The sequence below is a fragment of the Pelecanus crispus genome, chromosome 1 (assembly GCF_030463565.1).
Source record: "Pelecanus crispus isolate bPelCri1 chromosome 1, bPelCri1.pri, whole genome shotgun sequence".
NCBI classification, from domain to species: domain Eukaryota; kingdom Metazoa; phylum Chordata; class Aves; order Pelecaniformes; family Pelecanidae; genus Pelecanus; species Pelecanus crispus.
In genome coordinates, this window is record NC_134643.1 from 7,915,905 (window position 1) to 7,939,564 (window position 23,660).

The window sequence follows — 23,660 nt, forward strand, 5'->3', positions numbered from 1 at the left end:
CCACCATATCCTCTGCTCTTTAGTCTCCCGTGGACACCCACGATTTCCCCCTGACGGGCAGCGTGCTCCGCACACGACCTTGCTTCGCCTTGGGGGGTTTCGCCGGGGCTCCCGCTCGGCCGGCAGCCCCTGGGCCCCTCAGGGCGGGAGCCGGGAGGGTGCGAGGGCGGCAAACGCTGCGCTCCCGGGAGAGGCGGCGGGCGCTGGGGCGGGCCTGGCACCGGGAGGGAGCCCCGCAGGGAGCCCCGCAGCCTGCCCTGCCGCGGGCGGGCGGTGGGCGGGAGGCGCGGAGCTGGGGAAGTCCCCGCGGAGGAGGCGGCGGAGGAGGCGGGGTCGGCAGTCAGCTGAGCCGGGCCGCCGCCGCCGCCATGGGTGCGCCGTGAGGGGGTGAGCGGCGCGGCGCGGCGCTGGGCAGGGGGCGGCGGCGGCTGCCCCTGAGGCCAGCCCGGCGCGGGGGGACGGCGGCCGGTTTCCCTCGCCGTCGCCTGGGGCGGGCTCGCCCGTGACTCGGCGGAGCCGGGGTGGGCCTGCGGAGAGGGCGGGCCGCGCCGGGGAAGGGCAGGCGGCGGAGACGCCGGTCTGCGGCTCCCGGAGGCCGCCCCCGGCCCGGGGGTGGTTGGTGGGGCGGCGGCGGGACGGAGCGGCCGTGCCCGGGCAGAGGCGGGTGCGGGCGCCTCAGCCTCCCCCGGTGCCGCGGCGGGGTGGCGGGTGTGCGGTGGAGAAGGAAAAAGGGGACAAGAAAGCGAAAACGAAAGTTAAAAATCAGCGGAAGTGGCATCCAGGGGTGAAACGCAGCGCCGGGGCGCGCTGAGGCCGAGCGGGGCGGCGGCGGCGGCCCGGGCCCTGCCAGGGCGGGGGTGGGAGCCCGCTCTCCTCGGGGACGGGAGCTGCCGACCTCCCAAAACAGCGGCAGGCTGCGCCCGCCCAGGGCGGGTGAGGGCGGGAGGGGAGAGTGCGTGAGGCAGGGGTTCTTGTTGCAGTCCCGCAGGAAGGGGCTCCCGAGGAAGGGTCGGCTAGCCCGAGAGACGTCCCGGGGAGCAGCTGCTTTATTCATGCAGTCCTGTGAGGGGTTAATGGGGTATGGAGACTCGACGATGCTCTGGTGTAGCGGGGACAGAGGGGTTGGAAGGTGCCTCTGTGTTACAACAGGACGTGTGGCTTGCTTGCCTTAATAAAACGAAGGGATGATGACTTTTCCTTTATAAACATTTATTGGGCAAGAGATCGAGAGTTTTCTCTTTGCAAACCTTGTAGTAGATGCGTCAGAGATGTCCAGCAAGTTGAAGAGCCGTCCTGCTGAAAATGGTGAGCGTCCCAGGAGTACAATGGAAAACGGAACGGACAGTGTGGCTGCCACTGCCCTTAGTACCTACACCCCAGAAGAGATGGTACAACAGATGAAAGAACTGATCACCGAGAACAATGACTTAAAAGGTGAATGTGCGTGTGAACTGGTCGTGAAATACAAAAGCCCCGAGTCTCTTCTGTGGGGTTTTTTGTCCTATGAGTATGGACTGTGCTCATTTGCCCGTGCCTGGGTAACATTTTATACCTGGGTAGCATTCGCTGTATAAATGACTCTGCAAGTGGCAAGGCCAATTTGATAGGACACATCAAATTGAATCAATATGGAAGATTAGGGGGAGAACAGCCCAGTGTATGAGGGACTTACTTGCTTTAGAATTATACATATAAGCAGTATAGCACTGTCTATTTTAGGAGTTGAGGTGAAAAATCTCTTGCTATGATACGCTCTTTGCTCATCAACCTCTAAAAGCTTTTTTGGTTTGTATTTTAGGACTGTTGGGCAGCTCCATTACAGACAGACAAATGCTTTGCCACAGCTGCATCAGGAGGAGTGGGTACTGCACAGTGCCCAGAGCAGTTTGGGTTAGGATGCTGTCTGAAAGGAACTGCATCCTCTCGGGCAGAGGGGGGAATTGGAGCAGGCTGTGCTGCACCATGTGTAGTAACGACTGTGAACGTTTAGATAGGGCAGCACCTTCTGTACTTCGAAAGGTAGCAGTGGCCATGGCAGGGTCTATCTGGGAGAAACCAACGGGTTTCCCTGAAAATGCCTAATGATTTGGGTCTTTCAGGTGAGATAGATTTGTTTCTGGATCCCAAGAGTTTAGGTGTCAGATATGAATTTTTTTTTTTTTTTTAAATGCAAACCAAGAGCAAAACCAAAGGGATCTGGGAATTTTCTGTGTAGAAGACAGACGTACCATGCTGTTTATACAGCAGCAGAGAATGAAGTCACGTATCTTCTGTGCTGTGATTTTACACTACTGTTTAAATTCTGCCTGAATCATTTTTGGACCTGGTCCAAGTTCTCTGCCTTGGAGTCTCATGGGTATCTGGCAGGAAAGTTGTTTCTAGAAGTACCTCTGGTATTTTGCTAAAAGGTCCTATATCATATAAAATAATGTTTCGGGACCATATTTACAGCTGCTGTAACTCATACCTTGCAGAATCATTCTCCAGAGCTACGTTTATTTACATAACCTGAAGGATTTGTTGGCAGTTTATAATATGACATCAGGACGTGATGGAAGTTACTGCAAAATACAATGTATAAAAGATTTTCAAGCAACTGGCTTTAAGTTTGTTGCTTTAAAAAAAGCAACTCTGAAATACTTTCATTGACTCTTCCTAAAAATCTTGTACACATTTTGCAATAGTAAGACTGACGTCATTACATGCTGACTTTGTTATGTATGCATGGCTTCCCAGCCAGGGGGAACTGACTTTGCTGTAAGTTGTCGGGTGTATTTTTTCAATGCTTTCAATCAAATCTTAACCAAATGTTCAAGCAGAGCATTGTTGGGCATATTTGAGACATTTGATTTGATGGCATCCGTTTTCATGCAGTAATTTACCAGTCTAGGATGTCTGTTTTCCCTACCACGTCTCAGTAGTTTCAGAATCTCAGTTCAGTAGTTTCATTTGGGTTGATCATGTGAATAACACATGCAGCAAGATACCAGGTACCTCTTGTGAATCACACTTCTTGCTTGTACTTCTTGGTTTAGGAGTAAGTCAAGAAGTGAGAGAGTGTGGGCATGTGATTTCAGCAGTGGGTTTCATGCTATTTATTATAGTGCTAACAGACTATAATAAGTTTAGTTTTGGCTTGGTATTTAAGGTACATGAGGAGGGGGTTCCCATTTTGTACCCAGTTATTACTAACCCATTTGATACTGAAGAATGCTGAGCTCAGTGTAGTGGAAATCAGCTGTTTCATTGACAGAGTGTTAATGCAAATCAATGTCTTGTCTCTGGCTATCGTTTAGAAGCCATGAAGTTGCATAACCAAGCTATGAAGGACCGATATGAGGAACTTTCCATCTGGCGAGAGAAGCAGAAAGAAGAACGAGAATTTTACGAGTTAAAGTTTAAGGAGGCTAAGGAGTGCTTGCTAGCCAAGTGCATTGAAAATGAACAGCTACAGCAACAACTTCAGAGCTTAAAGGAAAGAGAAGAAGGAGCTGAAATGGTAAGGAATTGGTTGGACTGACATGTTTTTTAATTGGAAGTCTGGAGCATTCAGTCCCTTCATCACGCTGGGAGGTTTGGAGATTTGTTAACATCTTCATTTTTATCCTTACGCTCTAACAGGAGGTCTTGGCCTTATTATAAAGTGGGGCTTCCTGGAGTGTAGTAACAGAAAATTGTGCTACACCTGAGATAATATACATTTCCATTAACATTTAATTAACAATAATAATAAACATTCTTGACATAAGAAATATTAACATTTCTTGCTAACTTTTCATTCTTTATTTTGCTTACTGCTGGGTATCTCTTGACTTTATCCCTCCCTTTGCTCGTTAGATTATCTATCTGTCATGATCATTTAGTTGCTTTTGTGTTTGTGTTTCCAGGGAGAAGTTGACATGTAAGAAAAAAAAAAAAAAAAAATTACCTGCCATCTATTTTATTATATCATTCTCCTCTCATGAAAACTCTTTTACTGAGGTCAGATTAGATCTGTGCTTCTGCTGCCCCATTTGAGTCTAACTGATCTTCCTCCCTCTGCCTAACCTTTGGCCCTTGTAACACATCATTTCTAATGTTTCAGGTGATTGCTTAGCAGCCAGGCAACATTTTGCAGGTAGTACTGAAGACATCTAAAACAAAACCTGCTTTGTGTTCCATGTGGTCATGTGAAGAGGTGTTTTAATGAGAAGTTTCATGCAGAGCCAAAGCAATGCATCCTAGTACCCGGTACCTCCAGGCCCCCTATGGATTCTCTGTTGCCTGAAGAAGGATGAGCGTTTTAGCCTTTTTCTCAACATAGACACTGGTAGACTCTCCTGACTGCCTATTTTATGGAACTCTGTAAGAAATTTTTCAGCATGTAAATCAAAATTGGCCAATGAGGTCAGAAGTTACAAGGGGGAAGAAAGTCATGTATAAATAAGTGTGATTGTGTAAGTATTACTTACACAATCTTTACAGGCTAAAAGTTGTGTTTCAGGATTGTCAAGGAAACACAGAATTTCATAAATCTGGAGTATCTTTTTAAGAGGAAGTAGAGGATTTATTCTGCCTCTACCTGTTTTAGAACTTCTTGTACTTTGAATACTTAAAGTACGTTATTGACAGAGTGACCCAACCTGCTTGAGTAATCCAACATCTGGATAAGTAAAAATAAATCTTTTCTAATTACATCATTCCAAGAGCTTCATAGAGCAAGCACTGGTTCTTCTGTGACTCTTTGCAGTTTTATCAGCCAGCAATAACTGTAATTTAGACAGCAACATTTTAATTTCTGATCATGATTTTCAGGCTGACTGTCATATAAGCCAAATGACTTTCTGTTTGGAATGCTTTAGTTCTACTTCAATTTTTTTTTCTGTTTTTTGTTTAGAAATAGCATGAAAAAAATTTCCTCTGACAGAAAGACTAATTTGAGTCTAATTACTTTCACCTCTGTGTTTTACTGTTAACTGAGATAGACTATAGCCTATTGCTACCATTAAGTGACATCTCTGTTTCACTCAAAGTAAATCACAGATGTATTGTGTTGTCTCCCTTAGTGATAAACCAGCACTCATAGGAGGGTTTCTCTCAAAACTGTACCTCTGTTAGCACAGGTTGCTGTAAAGCTCTCTGTTCACTGGAGCTGACTCTTAATTGCATCCTCCTACAGCTTAAGCACAAAATCGGAGACAGCAGCAAGTCAGGTGGCTAGGGTGTTACTGCAGGATGACAGGCACTGTCAGCATAGCAAGAGTTTGGAGATTTGGCATGAATGATTAGAATGTAGTTCAGACTCCAGGAATTGTCCAGAATTTACATTGATGGTATGTGGTATAATAAGGTGTTACCAGGAGGTGGAAGGCTCGGATTACAAAATGACAAAGAAACGAACTCACAGGGAAAGTTTCATAATGGGGAGAGGCACCTAAAGGAGAGAAAAAAATGAGGCTTCCTGGTTGTGTAGAGGCTTCAGAGAGGGTTTTGAGGATCCTGGGGAATGGGAAGAGGCAGAAAGTGAAGGAGACAGTCATGAATGGACAGAGAGATAAAGTTTGGGAAGAATCTCTGAGGGACAGAGGCTTTGTGGAAGGGAAGGGATATAGGGAGAGATTTATACATGGAGATGGGGTACAGAGAAGTTGTATGGTGGAGGAAGGCTGAAAACAGGGTGTGTGGAAAAGCTCTCTGCCCACTGGTCTTCTCTCCCTAGAATCTTAGGTAGATTTGGGAAAAGAGGAATAAGGATATGGGTGAAAAAATGAAATAATTCTGGACAATAATTCTGTAGGTTGGCTGAGACCCTACCTGGTAGTGAGAGGCATAGATTCAGGGAAAGATTTACATCCTAATTATCTGTGCATTCAGAGAACCAAGCCTGTGTTTTCCTGAAGCATGACACTCATTGTTTGATTAACTTGGTTTCACAGTTTAGACTTTTTGCTGTCTAGTGGACCAAAGCATAGTTCAGGGATCTGTACACTGGGTTTTTCCAGGCAAACCTAAACAGAGAAGAAGGGATGTGGGACACCGTTGTTATGTTCAGGCTCTGTGCTCCTTGGCTGGTGTTTCCTTTTGGTTGGCTAATGCAGGGTTTGTTTATCTCAGGAGGGATGCATGGCTCCTGAGAAGGAAGTGAGGCAGCTGAAATCCCAGGTGCAGCGGCTCCAGGCTGAGAAGGCAGATCTGTTAGCCATCATTTCAGAACTGCAGGTCAAGCTGAACATCTCCTCAGCAGAGGATTCCTTTGTGGAGATTGGGATGAACGTAAGTGAGGGGAATAAAGAACACAATGGCCTGCAGCCAGAAACTTTGGTTCCAGCTTGGTCCTCCTCTTTTTGCAAACTGAATTTTCTTCTCGTACCAGGCTAAATGATGAGGAAGTCGGGTCTGAGTGTAATTACGGTGACAATGTTTACTTGATGACATTCTACAGTGAGGTATTTAGCACCCTGTTTTCCTTTAGTAGAAAGAGTGAATCTATACCTCTGTCGGTGACAAGTCTTGTGCCTCTTTGAGAGGGAACAGCAAACTGCCAGCAACAGCAGTAACACAAGATATAGGCACGGAATATTTGGGAGAAGAGTTGCATGGTTGGACTTGATGATCTTAAAGGTCTTTTCCAAACTAAATGATTCTATGGTTCTGTGGTCTCTTAGATTACCTGACATGGAGCATTTGTGTGTTACAAGATGTAGTGGTAAAGGACTTGGAATTTATTTTTGTCCTTCCACTTTCATGCTCAGAGTAAATTAATTTCATAGGTAGCCTCCATCACACTAAAAATACTCTCTGGAAAAAACAACATGGTCCAGCAGGTGACTTCAGACAAGTTCAAAATTATAAGAGTCTTATCTTAGTTGGAACTCCTGGGAAGATCTGTACTATGTTTTGTTAAGGGGCAACACCTATGCACAGAGGAGGGCATTTTCTTTTGAGAATGGGGCTCACTTTCTACTGACAGATATGTAAAGATGTAGGCAAACAAAACTTAAGTGCAAAGCTGTAGAGTGTTCCCTAGAGGCACAAAATTCTACTTTTTCTATTGTTCTTGTATCTGAAAAGTCTTCACAGGTGAAATGTGAAAATGTGGGTCTCTGCTATCCCCATAATAGCAGATCCCTCTCTGGAAAGTACAAGTGCAACAAGAAATTAAGAGAATTTAATTAAAATTTGTTTGGAGTTGTTGAAGAAAACTTCAAACTACAGGAAACCTTCAAGGATGCATTCTCCTTTTTTTGCTACAAAGATTTGCGTTTGTGCTGTGAAGAACAAGGAGTGAGTTTTGTAGTGGGAAAGAAGCGTGGTTCTTTTGGCAGGCAGGAGGGTGGTTTTTAGGCTTATATTGAGTCACCTGCAGCGATGTTGGCTGCTGCTGTGTGGTGCCCAGTTGTCTTCAGAGGGGAGAGTGGCCGTGGAAGTTGATGATGAAAGGAGAAGGCCAAATCTCGTTGTTCCTCTTCTCTGATAAGTCTGGAAGAGATACAGGGAAAGGCATGTGAAGTATTTAAGTTAAGAATTTCCAAACATGAAACCGATCTGTAGGAGTTTTGTGTTTCATTTATTTTTATTGCCACGATAGTTTTCCCTGGTTTTCTTCCTTCCTTAACTCAGGTAAATAAAACTGTGTCCTGCTTAGTCCAAATACCAAGGTAATAGTGTTTTTTCTTTTCTAGGAAGGAGAAATAACTAGAACTGCAAAGGAACATCAAGAGAATGGTGGTGAAATGACCAGTAACGTTGCTATATATATGTATGTAGGCTCTTGTGTGATGTGTGTGATTCAGACTTCTGCAATGTGTTTTGTTTTCAATGTGAGGGAAGTTTTTTCTATGAGGAATGCACTAGAAAATCCTGCTTTTTCTGTGGCCTTGCATCCCTCCGCTGCAGTAGCTCTACCTTCCTACCATGTCAGAAAGACCCTCAGTGCTCTGGCATTTTTCCTGCCAATTTTCACTAGCTGACAAGAGGGAGTGCATATTCTGGCCAGTTGGCCAGGCGTTTATGTACATGCTGACTTGCCAACTTTTCAGGCTTTTAAGGGAGGCCAAAAAGAAAAGGTAGAGGCTGCGGGGACTCCCTCCCTTCTAGTCATTGGAGACCATGTGATAGAGTAGCTGTCCTCTACCCAATTATAATGATGTTGGTAAGAATCAGAGATCTTGTAGTCTTGCAGAACTGAATGCTGTCTGTTCTGTTTGTGTGTGGTTGGTATAAAGTGTATCACGGCGGGGTAGACAGAGAGTGCAATAACGTAGTCCTTACTTTTCAGGTTACTAGGCTTAAGATACCAGCATTCTGTTTAGGTTACTTCTCAAAATTTGATCTTTACATCAGTTCAAGGGCATAAGGGACTTTCTTGCCCCTAGCTGAACCTGTACTCCTCATGGACACAGACAGCTGATACTATTAAACTTTCCATTTTGGATACTGCCCAATTGAGCAGCTAGATGGTTGTGTTTGAACTCTCTTTCTTACTTTGTGGCCTTTGCTTTTGGAAGGAAAGGATATAGAACATGCTAAGGGCATAGCAGGCCAGAAAGCTGTGCTCTGTGTACAGGTTTTCCCTTAAACCCCTGTCACCTGCTACGTCACTGCAAGGGAGAACAGCATTTTAATGTAATGACATAGAAAACTTGTCCCTCAGCATGCAGTTAAGAAGGGGGGGAAAAAGAAAGTTACGGTCATGGATGAAACTGAGAGTTGCTGACCACAGACTGGGCTGCGAGTATTCAGCTTGTTGTTAGCGGTGACTCATGAGAACACTTGGATTACGAGAAGACGTTCTCTGTGGGACTTGCTTACCATTTGATGAGTATCTGGGCCACATCTACAAGAACAGGGGGTATATATACCTCTTAAAATATTTCCTGTGTCACCATGTGTCTTTGTCCAGCATTGAAACTTTAGACTGGTGCTGTTAACAGGTTCAGAGAAATGTGATCCACTCAGGACAGGTTTATTTCTGTAAGAGTAGAACGGTGTACTAAAAATCCCCTGATAAAAGTTATTTACTTAAAATATCCTGGCAGAACACTGTCTTTGGGGTATTGAATTTTGCTCACCAAAGATTTCTAGCTCTCAGGAGCACATAGAGGACTATGCTTTACTTTCTGTTCTTAACTGCAAAAGCAAAATAAAAACCACGTGCTGAGCTTCTGAAGTGTACAGTGTATATAACCTGCCTGTCTTACCATATAGTCAGGGGATTTTGACTTTCTCTCTAGATGGACGTAAAAATGGAGGGAATAGAATACAGTATTTTATCACCAGGAAATTAACTTACCTTATTTTTCAGAGAGTTTTGTGTTTGTTTCAGTTCATTTCTACAGTAGCATAATGCGATTTTCAAAAGAACTATAGAACATGATTGAAGAGATTTTTTTCTGAAAAAGAAAGCAATTTCTGATGACTATTTTTGGTGGAACTTGCCTTCTTTTCCTGGAATGGAATGACACAGAGATAAGAAATGTTGCATGTTTCATTGGAAAAAAAAAAAAAATTTTGGGAACAGACAGCAGCACTTTACAGAAGGGGCTGCAAAGTAGGTCAGAATAAATGCACTGTGTTTTGTATTGTCTTGACTGCTTTTGTTTTCCTTGCTTAACTACTGAATTGTTCCCCCAGCTTGTTGGGGACTGTCTGAGCACTGCGCAAAGCAAGGACTGCATTTGCACACACTGGGACTGTGGCTAGCAGCTTGTGGGCAGGTCTCGGTTCTTGGGAATGAGCCCTTTGCTCAGAATGTTGGTTTTCAGCATGGTGTGTAACGGTGGCCTCTCAGACTGGGTCCCAGAACTGGAGATAAGAGAGTGCTCTAGTACAATCATAGCTGTTGTTACTTACTTCTGGTTTGGTTTGAAGCAGGAGCAAACCTGCAGATGAATTGAAGAATTTGGAGTCTGAGGAGCTAACTGTGAGCCAGCTGCTCTGCTGCCTTAGAAATGAAACTCAGAGGAGGGAAAAACTTGAGAAGGAGCTGCAGGATCACAAAGAGAGGTATGAAGTAGGTGCACTGTAACATTTGGGGTGTCTTCTTTCAGGGCTGCTGCAGTTACCAAGTCTGTGGCTGATCAGAGACAAGCTGAAATATCAGTGTGACCCGGATGGTGAATTTCCCAAGCACTCCATAGTAATAATTTATTTTTGTGGTAGTCCTTATAGGGATAAACCACAGGTTCTCTTCCATGAGCAAAAGAGTTTCCATGTTTTATTATTATTTCCTATAGCACCACAGATCAAGACAAATTATCCATTTCCTCTTGGGTTCGAACTTTCCCCAGATTATGTCAGAATGATATGATGACTAGTTGAGGATGTTCTCTGCACTCACTGCTCCATAGTTATTTGGTTGTGTATGAATCATCTGCGTGTGGGGCCTTGAGCAAATCACTATGTATAAAACGGGGATCACAGTCATCTTCGTGATATTGGCAGGCTGCATTTAGCCATGTGTGAACTTGGAAAAGCTTCTTAGAAATGTCTAAAATAAGTTTAATTGCAAACTTGTCTAAGAGAGTTTTTCCAGTGAGACCTGCATGAGGGTCCATCTCAGCTCAGTTATATTGGTATAAATCAGCATGACATTCAGGCGTGGAAAATTGCCTAAGCAGTAGCTGTTGCAAATCCCCACTTTGCAGAGACGGAGTAAGACTTCTGGACGCTCTCGGCTACGAAAGGTTGGTGTCATGGTCATTGCTTCTATGTGGTCTTCTTAGAAGAGGTAATGAGCCATAGCCAAATGATTCTTGGAAATCTCAGCATCTGAAAATATCAAAGGAAAATAGAGGCAATATTAATTACTGGATTCAGTGAACAGACTGACCCATTTCCAAAGGGTTAGCAGTTTTGGACTGTACCGAAGGTTGATCAGTGTAGACTGAATGTCACTGTCATTCACCACACCTGCAGACCTATACATCCATTTTAATTAAATATACATGCTGGGTGTTCTGTGTTCTTCAGGAAACCCCATGATTGTGCAGGCTTTCCTGCATGTCTGTGCTTTCAATTCTGCCTCTCGTTTGTGGCTGTGATGTTAGAAAGAGAGTACATCACTTGCATGAAATCCTTGAATAGTCACAATCTCACTTTAAATATAGGCCAAATCCATCATTGTTGGATCCTTCTGTTTTCCAGACTGTCAAAGCTGGAGAAGGAAACCTGCCTGGAGAGTGGGACACAAACTGAACAGGAAGAAGAGGAGAGTTCAGAGGCTGTAAGTACCTGTCCTCCTGAGCTGAGATTTAACAACATACAGCTTGCTTGTTGAGGCCAACAACCTCAGGGCCTAGATTTCCACTTGCACTCAGGGAGCAAGGGGCAAATACCCCACACAGGGCATGGAATTGAATTTTGAACTCTCCAATCCTTATCTTAGAGGTGGTTCCAAATTACACCAGCCACCAAAAAGGGGTGAGATCGGTGGCCAAGAATTAGGGAAGCATGGCATAACTGCAGGTATACCTTATTGCCCTGGCCATGCTCACTAAACAGAGAGAGACGCAGTCATTTCTAGCTCCAGAATGCCTTCTAGACTGGGTGAGTTTCCTCACTGCTGGCTAGGACAGCTTTTGGATCAGAATCTAATGAGAGCATCCTGTAAAACATACTTTAAATGTGGAGCTTATATGGCACCTAGTTTGGCTTTTTTATGTGGTTTTGGTGAGATGTACTACAATGGTGGCACATAACTATCTTGGACTGAGACACAGTTGCAGGCAAACTCAGTCCTGTTGTTTCCAATTAAGGGTTTGAATGGATGTTGGGGTTGGGAATCAGCTCCAGATTCAGACACCTAAATTCATGTGCCTGCTGTTGTAGGTGTCTCTATGTGAGGTAAGCATGTAAGCTCCCATAGCAGTGGAGATCCATTCAGATTCACTGCAACTGCATAATACAGGCAACTAAGAATGCCTGTATGTGATGCAGCGTGGGTTATCTGAGGTGCTGCATGGGGCTAGCAAATATGCTATGGGATCTGCTGGAGACGTGTGCCCTTCTGAAGGCCAGGACAAGTATTTTAGGGCAGGGCTGGCTTAGTTAAACAACAACAGTTTGTGGTCAGGCCAAGAGATGTCCTTTCTAAGGAAAGCAGATGATGTCTCAGTTAATTCTTTCCAGTATTTTTATCTCAACTTTGCCTGAGTTACAGCTTGAGTCAGATGCTCCTCATCTAAGTACTGATACTGAGATCAGCGTAGTGAGATCCTTGTGATAGCACTCGTTTTTCCATTTATATGCTGCTGGGTTTCTTCAGAGGGCTCTTGTAGGGGGAATCATATGATCTGCTCCTATTGCAAAATGTAGATCTGTAATGAAACAACGTGGGGGTGCAGCGTGGACCGTTTGAGGGCTCGGCATTTGAAGACATCCTGGGAGAGAAGGAAAAGTTTTTCAAACCTGCTTCAGCTGTGTTTGGAGAGTGAGGAGTGGATGGGGGAGAAGAGGCTAGAGCACATCCTCTGTCAAGCAGCAGCTGGACACTAACCTCAACCAGGTCTCCTGAGACAAGTCTTAAAGCACCACTGCAGTTATTGCTCTGCCTTCCATGTGAGGCTGCTTTCAAGCTTCCCAGAAGCAGAGATCTAGGAGGCTATGATTTAGGTGTTGCTCCTTTCCTGGGCAGGCTAAGAAATAGGTGTTGGGAAGAGACTGTCTGTACTGTGTGATGGGATTTTTTGTGTCAGGTTAGCCTTTTCTTTCAGCAAGGCTGCCAGACTTGCTTCCCAGAAGCATGGATTGATTGTGTTCCTGTTAAGTAAAATATCTTGAATTACGATGGTTTTCACCAGGGACTGAGAACTCACAGTGCAGCTTTATTAGAAGTCAGACTTTTGCTAGTGATATGTGGTTTCATTTGTGGACATGTTTTCTGTAAGGCAGTTTCTACTGATGCCTAGTTTTCTGCAAATTGAAATGCCATCACCTTACAAAAATCAGTGCTTTCATCTGTGAGTGTGATTGGATTAGTTGGATTGCTGCATAAAATAATTTTGTGGCTTGTTTGCAGCTATGATGGTAGAAGAACTATGGTTTTTTGCTTCTGAGATAGAAAAAGCATAGTGCAATGTGCTTTGTGACTGTTTACACCATTATATTCTGTCCCTTTTGCTCAGTACGACTGGTGAATGATAGTAGCTTGGGCAGCTTGTGGAGGGTGTCCTCAGCAACATCTGTCAGTTGACAATTGTGTTCTGTCTGCCCCTCTGTCACATTGGCTGTGTTGCACACTTCTGCTCTGAGATGAAAGCTGGAAGTGTTCACAGGTCATCATGGATGAACAACTTCTATTGCTTCGGTTGCGTGGGGAAGTGGTGGACTTTCCCTGCTAGAAAAACGGAGCTTTTCAAGGAAATAGGACAGCAGCGTGCTCTTGACACACCTGGTATCTTGTTAGCCACAGCCACCCAGCTCATTCCCAAGCTGGACTGGAGAGTTTCCCTGCACTTGATAAGACATTATCAATGAAAATTACAGTACTAGGGACAATTAAACTGATGCTAGCATGATGATGAGATTCAGATGTTTCTTTAGGAAAGCTCCAGGATGTACTTCCACAGACTACAAACCAGAAGGAGTCAAAGGTTTCACATCTTCTAGAGTGTGGGGATATATTTTAAGAATTGAAACTCTTGCATGTCCTTTGTGTCTTGGACTGGAGGAAAACACAGCTGCTGTTTCTTTCCTCCTCCTGCTTTTTGCCTGTCTTTAGGATCCTTCATTGATCTTCCTGTGAGCTAAAACCCAAATGAGAGGGCCACTGACGTGCAACAAAACTGATTACGTTTCTTCTTGGTTTGCAAAGTTGATTCATGAATGAATGGTAATGGAGTTACCATATGGGGTTGTATTTTCTCCTTCAAAAAGTCAAGAGATGAAGCCTTCCAGTCCTGTGGTACCCATGCGTGTGGCATGGGAGAGGCTGATGTGTGTAGGGAGAGAGCCATTTGGCTGGGGGGCTTTCATACATAATTGAAATAAATAACAATGCATAAAACCTTCTGTGTTCTCTGCTTTCTGCGCAAAACAAGAATGGAGGGAACTAGAATGGAAAGGGTAATCCCAGTGCAGGATATAACTGGGACGAGAAAGTCTACGTTTTAGTCTGCCTCCTCTACTTCTCTACTTCCAAACTGCTTCTGTTCTACATCTGCTGTCACACCTCTCCCAAAAGAGCTCGCTGATGCTAGCAGGCTGGAAGCCTACCTAAGGGTAGATCATTTGTTTATGTTTCTTTGACAAACTATAACCATTGCTTAGAGGAGTAGCAGTAATCACTACGTCTGCTTGCTTTGCTCATGTGTATTTTAAATTGTGAACTCTGAGAAAGAAAATGTAGATTTGTTTCCCATCTGCATGAGTTGTATTCTAGCCAATGTTGGAAAGTCAGTAATAGCATTGTCTTTTGAGTCACCTGGATTTTCTGAAAGTGTTAAGTCAAAATGGCGTTCTGCCATATTTAAGAATAATTGGTAATTGTGAAGCCTTGTGGATGGGGCCTTATTACTGAGTATAGAGTGTAACAGTGCGTACTGACTTATGCTGTTTCCTTTAGAGAAAGAATGATACCTCCTGGTTAGATCTCTCAGCCTGTAACTTTCCTATCTTGAATTGTCCATGTGTAAATTTTCTTTATTTTTTCCTCTAAAAGGTTGGCAGTGAAGTAGAAACCCTGAATTTGCAAGTTTGTGCTCTGTTCAAAGAGCTTCAGGAAGCCCATGAGAAGTTAAAAGAAGCAGAATTGATTCAGAAGAAGCTTCAAGAAAAGTAAGGTTCAGAAGAACAAAGGTTCTGCTGTGACACCCAGTGTGTATTTGTATGACAGCTCACACTTTGGGAAATTCTCCAGCTCTGCCAATATCAACTTAAATATCTCTTTCATAGAAATGCTGTAAAAGATCGTTCCTTCTTTGTAAGTGGAGATGAAAGTACAGAAATACAGTAATTGTCAGAAAATCTGAGCTGCCAACCTAGTTCTACAAATAGAACCCCAGTGCCTTGAATTTTAAGATTTGGGTTTTAACCCTTCCTGATGTAAAGGCAAATCTTTCCTGTTTTCTGCTTCACATAATCAACCCCTGTTGTAGTCTTAGGGGAAGAAGCTAAGGGACCTAGTTATGAACCTTTTCATGTGAACTGTGTGTGCTTTTGAAGACCAGTTGTGTAGGTTATAAAAAGTGGTTACAAGACCCTCACTTTAGTTGCTTAGTTTTCTGTTAAATTCCAGTTCTTTGAGATTCGTAATAGTAAGAAAGTAAGTATTGGTTTCAGTAGCTTTGTTTTCTGATGGTTGTGTATAGATACATTTTTGTCTTTCCTTGTTCTTCATCAAAATAAGCCTTTAAAGTGAACAACAGAAAGATTCTTTTTGTATTATGCCTAGTGTGCCAAATCCGTCAGGAAAAGGTGAACAGGAGAGAGATCAACCTTTTTTCCTTGTTCTGTCAGGTGCCAAGTACTGGAAAGAAAAAGCTCGGCTGCTGCATCAGAATTGGAGGAGAAGCAGCAGCTAATATACACCATCAAGAAGCTGGAACTTCAGGTGGAGAGCATGCAGGCAGAGCTCAAGCTGGAACAAGCCAAGACACATGAAGAAAAGTGAGTATGACTTGTTTTTTTATTTCAGGGAGGTATTGTCAGTGAGGAAGGGAAGTCCAAGGAAACCTGGCCAAAGGGGAATTGAACCTGAAATATGAGTTTTGTGTTCTGCACGCTTTGAAACCTTGTTATGTTTGTAGAGTCTGAACTAGAAACCTGCATTCACCTCAGTGTCTGTGTCACTTTGAATCTGGAGTCTCCACATTAGGCCCAAATTGTATCCTTTCGTCTAGTGAACCCCTCACTTAGGAAAATTTGAGCTGTAAGCTCTGACTGGTTTTGACTTTTGTCAAAAAGTCAAAGATGGAATAGGGTCAGGTATAATATACAAGCAGAGAAAGCAGAAGAGTGACAACAGCTGCCCTCTTGACTAGCAGGGGTAAATGCCTCCACAGCTTGGAGGGTAGGGACAGGTCAGGTGGTTACAGTGATGAGACAGTGGTGTTAATGAAGAGATCTACAGTCTCTACAATACATGTGCAACTAAGAGAGGTAACTATGCAGTGAAGCTGAGGTAAAGAGACTCGCTGTTTGCTCTGGCCCCCTGCTCCCTTTCATGTGCAATCCACGTAAGGAGCATGAAAATGTCAGTCCAAGCTGTACAGAGAGGCTGAACTGCCTGAAGGACCTGTCTTCAGCTGCTGGAGAAGTCGCTTATTATATTTGGAGTCTGTGTCTGGTTCTTCTTGCAGAGGCGATCAGCTCCAGTGCAGGCACGTTCTGCAGCAGAGCGGGGGATCGCGGTGTACAGGGTGGAAGCCCCAGGGGAGCGCAGACACCTGCCTGCCATAGGGCGCAAGCAACCAGGAGCGCTGCAAACAGGATGTGGCGCGTCAGCCAGGGCATGGCGTGGCAGTTTGTGCTGGAGGGCGTGCAGGGAGGGCACCTCCTTGAAGGAGGAGCATTCCGAGTGGGAGACTTGAAGTACACATAACCGAGCAACTGGGCACCGTTCTGTGACCATCTGCACAGGTCAAGGGCACTCGTCCTATCTGACCCTCAAGGAAGAACGGTGGGCACTCGTCTGAGAGCAAAGGCTGCAGCTCTGGCTGGGGGGGTCTGCACCATCTACCCCAGCGGCCAATGCCTCCGCCCAGACGGAGCTGCTGAAGGGAGAGGCTGCAGCGCAGACCTCAGACTGCAGGAAGCGGCTGGATCTTTCTCCTGGGGCAGAGACAGGCGGCAGACCTGCCTGTGCCCGGGTAGAGGACCTCCTGCAGCAGGAGGCTGCAGTGAGAAGGCTGCGTAATATCAGGGAGGCTGAGAAGGAGTTAGATAGCTGGTTCCAAGCACACTCTGCAGTGGACCCACAGCTCACAGCCCAACAGCCAAAAACTCCCCCACCAGCACACACAGAAGTGAGGGGGGCCAATAATGCAGAGAATGGATGGTTGCAACAGCGAGGATGAGCAGGAGGAAGAGACTTCCCCCAAAGCCTGAGGTGCCCTTGCAGAACTGCTGCACTGCTCTGCAGACTGACGAGCTTCACGTTCACAAGCTCTGGTCCTCATGGGGGACTTCAACCACCCCGATATCTGTTGGAGGGACAATACAGCAGGGCATAAGCAATCCGGGAGGTTCCTGGAATGCGTTGATGATAACTTCCAAGTGATAGATGAGCCAACGAGGAGAGGTGCTATGCTGGACCTTCTTCTCACCAGCAAGGAAGGGCTGGTGGGGAATGTGAAGCTTAAGGACAGCCTTGGCTGCAGTGACCATGAAATGGTGGGGTTCAAGATCCTTAGGGCACTGAGGCCAGTCAGTCTCACCTCTGTGCCCAGCAAGATCATGGAGCAGATCCTCGTGGAAACTATGCTAAGGCACATGGAAAATAAGGAGGTGATTGGTGACAGCTAACATGGCTTCACTAAGGGAAAATCGTGCCTGACAAATTTGGTGGCCTTCTACGATGGGGTTACAACATTGGTGGATAAGGGAAGAGCAACTGACATCATCTACCTGGCCTTGTGCAAAGCATGTGACACTATCCCACACAACATCCTTGTCTCTAAGTTGGGGAGACATGGATTTGACGGATGGAGCACTCGGTGGATAAGGAATTGGCTGGATGGTCGCACTCAAAGAGTTGCAGTCAACAGCTTGATCAAGTGGAGGCCAGTGACAAGTGGTATTCCTCAGGGGTCAGTATTGGGACCGGTGCTGTTTAACATTTTTGTCAGCAACATGGACAGTGGGATTGAGTGCACCCTCAGCAAGTTTGCCGATGACACCAAGCTGAGTGGTGCAGTTGACGCGCTGGAGGGAAGGGATGCCATCCAGAGGGACCTGGACAAGCTGGAGAGGTGGGCCCGTGCAAACCTCATGAAATTCAACAAGGCCAAGTGCAAGGTCCTGCACCTGGGTCAGGGCAATCCCAAGCACAAATACAGGCTGGGCAGAGAATGGATTGAGAGCAGCCCTGAGGAGAAGGACTTGGGGGTGTTGGTTGATGAGAAGCTCAGCATGACCCGGCAGTGTACGCTTGCAGCCCAGAAGACCAACTGTATCCTGGGCGGCATCACAAAAAGCATGGCCAGCAGGTCAAGGGCAGTGATTCTCCCCCTCTACTCCGCTCTCATGATACCCCACCTGGAGCACTGCGTCCAGCTCTGGGGCCCCCAACATAAGAAGGACATGGACCTGTTGGATCGAGTCCAGAGGAGGGCCACGAAGATGATCAGAGAGCTGGAGCACCTCTCCTATGAAGACAGCCTGAGAGAGTTGCAGTTGTTTAGCCTGGAGAAGTGAAGGCTCCAGGGAGACCATATTGCAGCCCCCCCTTAAAGGGGGCCTATAAGAAAGATGGAGACAAACTTTTTAGCAGGGCCTGTTGCGATAGGACAAGGGGTAATGGTTTTAAACTAAAAGAGGGTAGATTTAGACTACGTATAAGGAAGAAATTTTTTATGCTGAGGGTGGTGAATCACTGGAACAGGTTGCCCAGAGAGGTGGTAGATGCCCCACCCCTGGAAACATTCAAGGTCAGGTTGGACAGGGCTCTGAGCAACCTGGTCTAGTTGAAGATGTCCCTGCCCATGGGAGGGGGGATTGAACTAGATGATCTTCAAGGTCCTTTCCAACCCAAACTATTCTATGAGTCTCCTCAAGAATTCTCCTTCAGTTGAAGTCTCTGAGTCAAGACTTGGATGTCTTCCTAAGAGAGGTATTAAATTTTGAACAGAATTTGTGAGCTTGATATAAAAATATTGGGTGATGGATTCTTCAATCTGAAATGCAGATGATCAGTAGGAACATTTGTTTGGTCTCAGTCCATGGATAGAGCAGCACACAACTCATTGGAAGAGAGATGTTGAGATATGGAACATGATTTTTTTTCTCATCAGAAACGGAGATTAATTTTCAAGGAGCTGGTGGTGGTTTTTTCTAAATTCTAACAGATTATTTAGATTTCAAAGAATTTTTAAGTGTTTCAAACTTTCACCTCTTTTCTTTTTACAAACAGGGCAAGATTTAGTAGCTTGCAGGATGCATACAACAAACTCCTTCCTGAACTCACCGAGGCAATGAAAACAATTGATGAAATGAAACTCAAAGAGGTAAACTCATCACAAGAAGAAATCATAACTAATTAGGGGGGAGCAGGAAGGGATGGGAGAATGTATCTAGGAACAAATTCAGTTAGGAAACAACTGTCATCCCTTCCACATGATACAGCATGCAACATAGCAGCATTGCTCTGATAAACACACATCCTGTGCTGTCAATTATAGAAAACTTTATCCACACATCAGTACTTCCATGGTGTCTTCTAGATAAGGTCTAATCTGCAGTGCAGTAGGGAGTCCAGTCCTTAAAGATCAGTGATAGCAAAGGCATATAGGTGTTCCTGCAGCATAATTTGTAAATATGGGAAGGCAGACCTCTAAACATTTTTGTAATCTTAAACAGAATGCCTGCCACAGTGAGATCTTGTTCATAACTGAGGCTCCATGGAAGTCCCAGATTCTTCTGTATCATTTTAGAAAGTGGGAAAACATCCTTTGCAGTGTCTGTTAAGGAGTTCTCTTTTACCTTGATGCAATGTAGTTTGAAAGCTCAAAACTAATGTTTAAATTAAAATACCAATCACCATTGCTGTCTTAGTCCAAGTTCCTTTGATGACCAAAACTGGAAGCTTTTCCAAGGGCAGGAGGAGTAAGAAGCAAACTATCACTTCAAGCAGTGTCATATTCATCTCATAATCATAGTTCTTCCTTGCAGCTGGACAGAGTGGATAAAGTTGTGGTGGAACAACTGAATGCAAAGGTGGAGTTGGCAGAACAAGCCCTTGCTGCAAAGCAGCTCCACATAGATGAAATGAAACAGATAATTGCTAAGCAAGAGGAGGACCTTGAAACCATGGCTGTGCTCCGTGCTCAGGTATCAGCTCTTCTTCAGAAATTGGCTAGTTCCCCCACCCAGTATTCAGACACCAGTAGGAGCTACTTAATGGCTCATCTGGAACACTGAATATCTGTTTCCTCAATTCCAGAGCATAATTCCCTTACTCATCCTGCCTTGCAGATCCCTGTAGAGCCTTCACACCATATCCTATGGTTCTGTAGGAGGAACTGTGTATGCTGGAGTCTGGCACAACAAACAAAAGCTGGGAATAGATGTGTTTGTGTATTTAAAACCACTGTCTTAAGAATCACTGCATATGTTTTAGGGATGATTCTACTCAAACCAGTATGTGTAAGCAGTGACAAGAAAGGGTCTACCTCACATTTAAGGCACAGAACTTGACATCTTGGCCCGGTTCCACTGTCTGTGCCACAGATTTGTCTGTGTCATCAATCAAGTCACCTCCTCACTGCTTGTTCATACCTCATTTCTGCCTCTGTACAGCAGAGGGCAATAGCACTGTCCCAGATAAGACACTTGAAGTATCTTACACAGAATCCAGAAACTACTGAGTCTTCTTCACCTTGTAAGTAGTGCAGATCTTCCCTTTGCAGTGTGTAGATGCTGTGGGACTGTTTTAAGTAGATGCAGGCTATCATACAGATTTGCTATTTTCGCGTATAATATATGACTATGGTTCAGTCTAAGTGACAAATCCTCAGCATGATTTAATTTCTCTGATCAGATGGAGGTTTATTGTTCTGACTTCCATGCTGAGAGGGCAGCAAGAGAGAAGATCCATGAGGAGAAGGAGCAGTTGGCTGTCCAGCTGGCATACCTGCTAAAAGAGCAGCAAAACCTTGAAGATCTTGGCCGGTGAGAATAGACTTCAGCTGAGCTGCCTTTGGACTGCCTTGTTACTCTGTGTGCTGGAGTTGACCAACATTGTCTTGCTAACATCTCAGTAGAAAGGCAAACAACTTTGCAGACATTTATTTCTTGGTTAATTTGAATTTTAAAAGAGAAAAAAAAATTAGTTGGCTGACTTCTCTTTTTAATTTTGTGATAGAATCTCTGTAAGGTGCATTAGTTCTTACTTGGGTGCCTTAGCAAGATTTCACTTTGGATGATTCACACTTGGTAAATTTTCCCTGCTGGTTTATTTGAGTTTCTTTGGGTACTGGCCTCAATTTTAGTGGTGAATCTGCAGCTAAGCTTGCTACATGTGTGCCAGGGATATCTGCTGCTTCTCCAGGTGGCAGTGGTAATGAGTACCTGTAGTTTCAAGTACTGCGATACCCTGGAATTGCACCATTTTAGCACTCTCAGCTGTAAAGGAGGAAAAAAGAAATATTAACCATGTGTCCTCCACTCATCTTGTGGAAGCCATGGGTACAAGAAGAGTGCCCAGAATTTGAAGAATCAAGTTACATGTCACATTAACTGTGCACTGAACCCTTCTTCTGGTATAATTTGCTTTTCTACTTTAATCAAATTTGCAGTTTGCCCTAAATAGCTGAGAGTTCTTGGGAGTTTTCCAGAGGAGTATGCCCCAGATCCCTAGGTGTGTAGCTGCCCAAGTCCTGCTGGTGTCAGTTGTGTGACCCTGATTTCAGCAGGACCCTGGCACAGTCTCACAAAGCAGCAATGTTGCTAGGTCCTGCTCCTGAGCAGCAGTTGTGAACTAAATGCATGACCAGTTGACATGATTTACTGGCAAATCCTTTATTTTGAAACCGCTTACATTTTCTGGGGACAAAGGGAAGATACCTTTTGCTCAGTCTTTTTTCAGAGCCCTTGACTTATTTTTTTGTTCTCAGAAACTCTTTGGCGGAGATGCAGAATCGCCACGGAGCCAGGGCGCCAGATCGGGAACACTCACCTCGCCTTGTCCAAAGAGGTACTGTAAGCTCATGGGGCCAGGCCCTGCTGTCTTCAGTTTCAAACAGCTGTGTTTGGCTGCAAGCAGCTCCCCAGCTCCCCTGTGGCTATTCTGGCAACTGGGTGGTTGCAGAGAGCGTGATTCTCTGGCTGTTAGGAGCAAGCCGCCAATCCTCTTTCCACCGCTCCACAAAAAGAGCGGAAAAATCAAATAATACAACAGGTAATCATTTCTCTGCTTGCAGGAACCGGTAGTCAAGACTGGCCAGAGCAGCGGAATATCTCCATGTATTCATGTCCCAAATGTGAAGAAATTCTACCTGATTTGGATACACTGCAGATTCACGTTATGGACTGCATTAATTGAGTGATGCCCTCCAGTTCTTCATCTTCTGGGATTTCACCTGCCAAACACATTTTTTCTTCTTCCTGCTCAACTCTACATCCCATGAAGGAGGTTTTCAGGGGTTTTCTCATTAATTCAATGGGAAAAGGGTAAAACTCCTACCCTGTCCTGTACTTACTAATCCTGTTTTAATCTGCTTTAGGAAAATAATTTGTATAGGTTAACAACATGGATGCATTAAAGAACTCCCAGTGTGTCTGCTGCTAAGAAATCTTGAAGGAACATTCCCCAATGTGCTCTGCTCTTATGGCTAGCCTGCAGAATGGGGCTGAATCACTGAAGTCAGCAGAGAGATGGGATATATGCTGATCAATTAAAGTACTGTGAGGCTGTAAATACTTCATCTCTCGTATACTATGTATCAGGAAACTAATACATTAAAAAGCTGTTTGAGAAGCTTCCAGCAAAATGGAGTAGTGCTGTATTCATCGAGCATTTGAAACAAACCCTGCTCTTTCTCCAGATGGCATTTTATTGCTGCCCTTGTGACCGTACTAATCTGATGTTAAATTTTTGATGGCTTACATAACTTCTTGCTTTAGCCAGATGTGGGTAAGGTTTAAAACAGATCATTTAGGTCTGATATATGTAGCTCCCAGTGTACCTAAGTCACTTGGTTTTATAGAACTGTTCATTTTTAAGGTGTGTTGATTCTTCTTTATTATAACAAATTCATTTGAACCTGTACAGTATTGTGCTAGAAAGAGCTGAGATGGGTGTAACCTAATTTAAAGAGAAGAGTATAATGGATTTTAACATCTCAGAATAAATCTATTGCACGTATAAAATTATCCATGCCTGTGAATATTTTGGAGGCTGAAACAGGATTGCAAATACCTGTGGCTGAAAAGCTCATGTAGAAAGAACTGTAGTGTATTAGATTTGTTCTTGTCCTCGCTGGTGTTTTTATCTCAACAAAAACAAGTTCTTAACTTGCCATTGTATAAGAGAGGAAAACACACAACTCTTAACAAAATATGAGTTGGCACGAACAGCAGGAAACAACTCGAGCAAATTGCTGGGATCCATGCAAATGAGGAGTTTCATGTCTTTTGCAAATAGCTAACATTTGCACTGTTGGGAGCTGGCAGGGAAGGGAAGAGAGAGATGCACATTTACTGTGTCCCATTGCAGGAGTTACGGAGAATAGCATTAGATGTAGTAAATCGGGTGAGGGACGAAGGAGGTGGGACAGAGTAAGGGGAGTTCAGGATTTAACAGATCTCCATCAATGCAATCTTTTTCATTTGAAAAGAACGGATACTTCCATACCTGTTATGCAGATAATCACATAATACAGTTGAGTTAGAAAATATCTTGAAAGGTCTTAAATGTCAGGACAAATTATGATATGACTACAATTCGCAATGGTTTTAGTCCTAAAATCTGGGGTTTCTGTTTCCACATACACCAGAAATGGAGAAAGCAGTTCATTAGAATCATA

General features: G+C 44.5%; 1 protein-coding gene across 6 annotated transcripts; it reads left to right on the top strand.

The window, feature by feature from the left end:
- The first annotated feature begins 353 nt into the window (after positions 1-353).
- OPTN (optineurin) lies at positions 354-23,007 on the top strand. 6 transcript variants are annotated; one of them, XM_075711851.1, is made up of 14 exons: positions 354-387; positions 1,255-1,434; positions 3,297-3,499; positions 6,094-6,252; positions 7,662-7,738; positions 9,850-9,984; positions 11,125-11,203; positions 14,639-14,754; positions 15,436-15,585; positions 19,049-19,142; positions 19,807-19,965; positions 20,675-20,805; positions 21,750-21,829; positions 22,056-23,007. In XM_075711851.1, the coding sequence occupies exons 2-14, from the start codon at positions 1,269-1,271 to the stop codon at positions 22,175-22,177; spliced, it is 1,671 nt and encodes a 556-aa protein (XP_075567966.1). In that variant the 5' UTR covers positions 354-387; positions 1,255-1,268; the 3' UTR covers positions 22,178-23,007. The 6 variants fall into 6 exon arrangements, with proteins under 6 accessions (XP_075567966.1, XP_075567995.1, XP_075568005.1 ...); XM_075711880.1 differs by having other exon boundaries at positions 9,853-9,984; XM_075711858.1 differs by lacking the exon at positions 354-387 and adding an exon at positions 644-664.
- The last annotated feature ends 653 nt before the right edge of the window (positions 23,008-23,660 follow it).